Below are 6,000 nucleotides of genomic sequence, written 5' to 3' on the forward strand. Positions count from 1 at the left end.
GCACTCCAAAAGCAGATGCTGACTCATGGCCAAGCTGCCCTGAGGTAGCAGTCCCCTTTCCTCTCTTGTCCTGTATTACACACATCCCAGCCTCCCTAAAAATACTCACACGAAGAGGCCACTGCTTGTGGAGAAAATTCAAAACAGGAACAGATTTTTAAAAAGGGGGAAAAAAATGCCAGGTGCAGTGGCTCATGCCTGTTATCCAAGCACTTTTGGAGGTCAGGAGTTCAAGACTAGCCAATATGGTGAAACCCCATCTCTACTAAAAATACAAAAATCAGCCAGATGTTGTAGTGGGCATCTATAATCCCAGCTACTCAGGAGGCTGAGGCAGGAGAATCACCTGAACTTGGGAGGCGGAGGTTGCAGTAAGCCGAGGTCACGCCCTTGCACTCCAGCCTGGGTGACAGAGCAAGACTATCTCAAAAAAATAACTAGATCCCAATCCCAGTCCTATCACTAAGTCAGAAGTTCCCCCAGCCTTATCTTTCACTGTTGTCTACCAGTAAGGAAGACACCTGCCTGACTTCATAAGGAATAATCAAATACTTTAATGATGAAGTGGCTTGGTGAAAAGAACAGTGGAAACAATTTATAAACAGTAAACTGCTAAAGACAGAGACCTTCTCTCGTGGTTCCTTAAATCTGTATTTCCTTCCCTTCAATCCCAAGCACTTAAACAGGTAAGTAAGAAAAAGTATTCTCTTGGCAGGGCGCAGTGGCTCATGCCTATAATCCCAGCACTTTGGGAGGTTGAGGCGGGTGGATCACGAGGTCAAGAGATCGAGACCATCCTGGTCAACAGGGTGAAACCCCGTCTCTACTAAAAATACAAAAATTAGCTGGGCGTGGTGGCACAGCCAATAGTCCCAGCTACTCAGGAGGCTGAGGTAGGAGAATTGCTTGAACCCAGGAGGCAGAGGTTGCAGTGAGCCAAGATCACGCCATTGCACTCCAGCCTGGGTACTAAGAGCCAAACTCCGTCTTAAAACAAAGAAAAAGAAAAAGTATTCTCTCACAGAACACATAAGCTGATGGAAGAAGCTGTCAACAAATAAGCAAGGTATGGTAAGTCTGTGGAACCCGAAGAAAGAAAAAAGTAATTCTCACTAAGGAAATGGGTAACAAAGCTCCCTCCAGGAAGTATTAACAGAGCTGGGCCTTTGGAAGGACTAAAGGCCATTCCAAAGAGAAGACCACTTAGCAAAACCGTGTGAAGGCAGTTCAGTAAGATGGTCTGTGTGCACTTGGCTGTATAGAAAAATAAGGCCAAACACAGTGGCTCATGCCTGTAATCCCAACACTTTGGGAGACCGAGGCAGGAAAATCACCTGAGGTCACGAGTTCAAGACCAGCCTGGCCAACACAGTGAAACCCCCATCTCTACTAAAACTACAAAAAATTTAGCCAGACCTGGTGGTGCATGCCTGTAATCCCAGGAGGCTGAGGCAGGAGAATCGCTTGAACTCAGGAGGTGGACGTTTCAGTAAGCCAAGATGGCACCACTGAACTCCAGCCTGGGTGAAAGTGAGACTCCATCTCAACAAAAAATAAAATAAAAATAATAGGTCAAGCGCAGTGGCAAACGCCTGTAATCCCAGCACTTTGGGAGGCTGAGGCGGGCGGATCATGAGGTCAGGCATCCTGGGCAACATGGTGAAACCCCATCTCTATTAAAATACAAAAAATTAGCCAGGCATGGTGTCAGGCGCCTGAAGTCCCAGCTACTCGGGAGGCTGAGGCAGAGGAATCACTTGAACTCGGGAGGCAGAGGTTGCAGTGAGCTGAGATCATGTCACTGCACTGCAGCCTGGAATAAAGCAAGACTCCATCTCAAAAATAAAATAAAATAACAATAATAAATAGCCTGGGATCATGTTCAGGGCTAAGGGGATTTGTACTGAGCTGAAGTTTTTGACCCGTACTGAGCAATGGGGAGTTAGTTACCCAAGGTTTCTGAAAAGGAAAATGCTACAACCAGAGCTATTCCTAAGGAAGACCACTCTGATGGCAGTATAAAGGAGCAGATTCAGAGGCTATTTTAATTGCCCAATGAAGAGGTCACAAGAACAAGGAACAGGCAAAGATGAAAAGGAAACAGAATGGCACTCAAAAGTCACAGATATGTATGCGGGTAAAGTTTAGCCTGGGTTTTTTTTTCCCTCTTTTAGTGTTATCTCTAGACCTGTCCTTTAGGAGGGAATACGAGAATCTGGTTGGGTTTGGTTTTGAGATGGGGTCTTGCCATATTGCCCAGTCTGGAGTACAGTGACACCATCAAAGCTCACTGCAGCCTCCAGGTCCTAGGCTCAAGACATCCTCCTGCCTCATCCTCCTGAGTAGCTGGTGGCACAAACCAGGGGCATGGCTAATTATTTTTTTTTTGGTAGAAACGGGGTCTCTGTTACCCAGGCTGGTTTTTAAACCATCCTCCTGTCTTGGCCTCCCAAAGTGCTGGAACTAGATGTGAGCCACCATACCCAGCCATAACCTTTTCTAGTTTTTGTTTGAGACAGTTTTGCTGTGTCACCCAAGTTGTAGTGCAGTGGCACAATCACAGCTCACTGTAGCCTCAACCTCCCATGCTCAAGGAGTTCCTCCCACCTCAGACTCTAGGCATGCACCACCACACCTGGATAATTTTTTAATTTTTTTGTAGAGAACGAGTCTCACAATGTTGCCCAAGCTGAGAATATGGTTTTTAACATAGGTCAAAATAACTTTCTCGACCCACCACAATTTTCATTTTATACAAACAGGGTCCCTCTATGTTGCCCAGGCTAGTCTCCAACTCCCAGACTCCTGCAATCCTCCTGTCTCCCAAAATGCTGGGATTACAGGCATGAGCTACCAGGCCTGGTTTGGACTTTTTTAATGACAAAAACATTAATAATCTTAAAGGATAACAAACTCATATGTCACTCATATGTCAAATCACTCATATGTCAAAAATGTACAGACAAGCCTGGGCAACATAGTGACCTAGTCTCCACAAAAGAAAAAAATTAAAAAGCCAGCCCAGGTGGGGTCTTACACCTGTAATCCCAGCACTTTGGGAGGTGGAGACAGGGGGATCACGAGGTCAAGCAGGAGGCTGAGGCTGCAGTGAGCAGTGACTTTGCCACTTACTCTTGGCTGGGTGGAAATGTGAGACCTTGTCTCAAAAAAATTAAATTAATAAATAAAAAAGTACAACATGTTTTGAAAACGGCAAAAAAAACAGACCCTTCCTTTCTTGGGAGTTTCTACACTCTTCCTTCTGGACAAAAAAAATAGAGACAGCAGAGAATTAGCTACTCCCATATTGGCTGACTACTACCTCCCATCCCACACTTTACCCAAGTAACACCAAAAGCTTCTACTAATCATCAAGTTAGAACAGGTGACAACTGAGAAACGCGCAAGAACAGAATTATTCACCTTTTAGGGTCTCAGTTTTCACCCTCATGGTAACTAAATTACTTAGATGATTACCAACGTTACTTTGTGTCTAAAAGCTCATATGAAGCCGGGCGCGGTGGCTCAAGGCTGTAATCCCAGCACTTTGGGAGGCCGAGGCGGGTGGATCATTAGGTCAAGAGATCGAGACCATCCTGGTCAACATGGTGAAACCCCGTCTCTACTAAAAATACAAAAAATTAGCTAGGCATGGTGGCGCGTGCCTGTAATCCCAGCTACTCAGGAGGCCGAGGCAGGAGAATTGCCTGAATCCAGGAGGCGGAGGTTGCGGTGAGCCGAGATCGTGCCATTGCACTCCAGCCTGGGTAACAAGAGCGAAACTTTGTCTCAAAAAAAAAATAAATAAATAAATAAATAAATAAATAAATAAAAGCTCATATGCAAGTTTAAGTTTCCTCCTCACCTAGGAGGACTGGACTTCAGCTTAAAATTTGGACCCCACTACATGCCAGGCAGGCATTGTGCTAGGAGGGCTGGGAAAACAGCCATGAACAAAAAAAAAAAAAAAAAAAAAAAATGCTCCCAATGCAACAGGAATATGCCAAGGCAAACAGAAGGGCAAGAATAATTCTAAAAGAACAGGTAAAGCTTCCTGAAAGGGCTAACATTCTGCTTTTGCTTTGAATTACTAGTATAAGTAATAGTAAAGAATACATTCAAAAATCACAATTTTTTTTTTTTAAAAGCCTTCAACCAGGGAGCACACAGAACATAAACTTCAGGACCTAAAGCAGGCGGATTCCTAACCCTGGGAGGTAGGGACAAGATTGACTTAATCAGTAAAGAAGTTCCACAGTGCCAGCTGCCAAGTCTGGGCTCTTTGCGCTAAAGCAGTACAGACCTGGAGGAAAAAAATGTAAAACCAAAATGGAGGAGGGGCCACTGACAAGTCGGCTCTGGAGCGAAAACCTCGTGGCTCTTTCCTCATGGCGACAACCAGCCTTCCTGCTCTGGTCTCCCCAGCCGGGGGAAGCATCATCCTGCCTCTCCAAACCAGCACCCAGCTCGCAGGCTCCCTTGAGGAACCCGTGCTCCAAATGAAGTTGGAGGGTGTTCAACGGTGGGAGAAACAAGTAGCCACATCTTAAAGGCTGTTAAGGGAGCAAAGAAAGAACCATCTGGGAGGACTCCACCCTTCTCCACCTGCAGAAAAAGCTCCGGGTAAAGCTAGGAAGTCATTTCCCTCGTCTCTCCTTGCCTTGCTGATAAAACAAAGGAAACAGGCTTCTAAGAGTCAGACGCCCATAAGATGACCCCCTTCCGTAGACCCAAGACGCGAACGTCTCGGACGCCGAAGAGCATGGAGCCAGTACAACTTTCTCACTGAAGCCGACCACGTTTCCTCTTATAACCTTAAAGAACAGAAGCCCCTAGTATCATCGTTTCATTGATGTCACGGCATCTATTTGCCTCTCAGGCTTTTACCCGGAAACCCCTGTAATCCTCAGCCCTTCCGTGCAGCCCCAAACCGGGCTCCCCTTCCCCGGGACGCCGCCTCGCGCGTTCCCGCCACCCTCGCCCTCCCGGCCGCGCTTGCCGGCTCGCTCCGCCCTTGGCACCGGGCTGCGCCGCGGGGCGAGCACGTCTGTGCCAGACCGGGGGTGGGGGGGTCCATCGGGGGTTCGTGGGGGATCCCGCGGAAAGCCCTCTCCCCCAACACTGGACTTGGAAAACAATAAGCATCCGCTCTCCTTGCCCTTCCCCCATAGGACCGGGGCCACGAGTTACTAACGCCGGGGAGAAAAGCGAGGGAAGCACTCCAGCCCTGCGATTGTGGCCGCGTACCCCCGGAACCTCAATGGCCCGAGTGTTCGCCCGCCCCCGCCGCAGCGTCCCCAGGCCGCGCAGGGCGCACTCGCCGCTGGAGCGCGGCCGGGAGCGGAGGCGCGCTGGCCACGCGGTGGCTGCAGCAACTGACACGGCCCACGGCCGCCCGCCACATGCGCCGCCCGGGAACCGGGGCTGGGAGGAGAGCCTGGCTCAGGGCCCCGCCGTACCTTGCCGCTGGCCGTTCCCCCGCTGACGCCGATGAGGAAGGGCTCGCCGCCGTTGGGCTGCTGGTGGTTCTGCAGGGTCTGCTCGCTATCCCCAGCCATGGTTCGCGCCGCCCCTCCTCCCGCTGCCTGTGCGAACGGACGCACGCTCCCCGCCCGCGCCCGCGTCGGGCTCCCTCCGCTTCCCGCAGCCGCCGCTGGGCGCTGCCGGGGCCGAGGCTGCCGCCGCTCGTCTGCGAGCAGCTCAGAGCCGGGTGATGGGGCTGAGTTTCCCAGAGGAGCCAAGAGCCTTCCTTTGCCCGCAGCGGCCGGCCCGGTTTACATCCCAGGCAGAGGTCAGCGTGATGCTGCTGCTCCAATCCGGGCGGGCAGCGCGCTGCTATTCGCCGAGGCGGAGGCGGCGAGGCGTCTGGCCCCAGCCTCCGCCCCTCCCGGGCCCCACCGCCGCCGCCGCCCGAGGTCGCAGCGAAAGGTGTGAGCCCGACCCTCCCTCTCACCCGGCGGGTTAACCCTTTCTCTGACGCGCCCTGACGGACCCTGGGAG

At 50.7% G+C, this 6,000-nt stretch overlaps 1 protein-coding gene across 1 annotated transcript in view; it reads right to left on the reverse strand.

The window, feature by feature from the left end:
* Nucleotides 1-5,778, reverse strand: part of UCK2 (uridine-cytidine kinase 2) — an 88,116-nt gene extending 82,338 nt beyond the window's left edge. Inside the window, exon 1 of the mRNA XM_002760436.6 lies at nucleotides 5,460-5,778. Coding sequence (XP_002760482.1) covers nucleotides 5,460-5,558 — 99 coding nt within the window. The 5' untranslated portion in view covers nucleotides 5,559-5,778. The remainder of the gene's footprint in view (nucleotides 1-5,459) is intronic.
* Between the last annotated feature and the right edge of the window lie 222 nt (nucleotides 5,779-6,000).

Source organism: Callithrix jacchus, chromosome 18, assembly GCF_049354715.1.
Source record: "Callithrix jacchus isolate 240 chromosome 18, calJac240_pri, whole genome shotgun sequence".
NCBI lineage: Eukaryota > Metazoa > Chordata > Mammalia > Primates > Cebidae > Callithrix > Callithrix jacchus.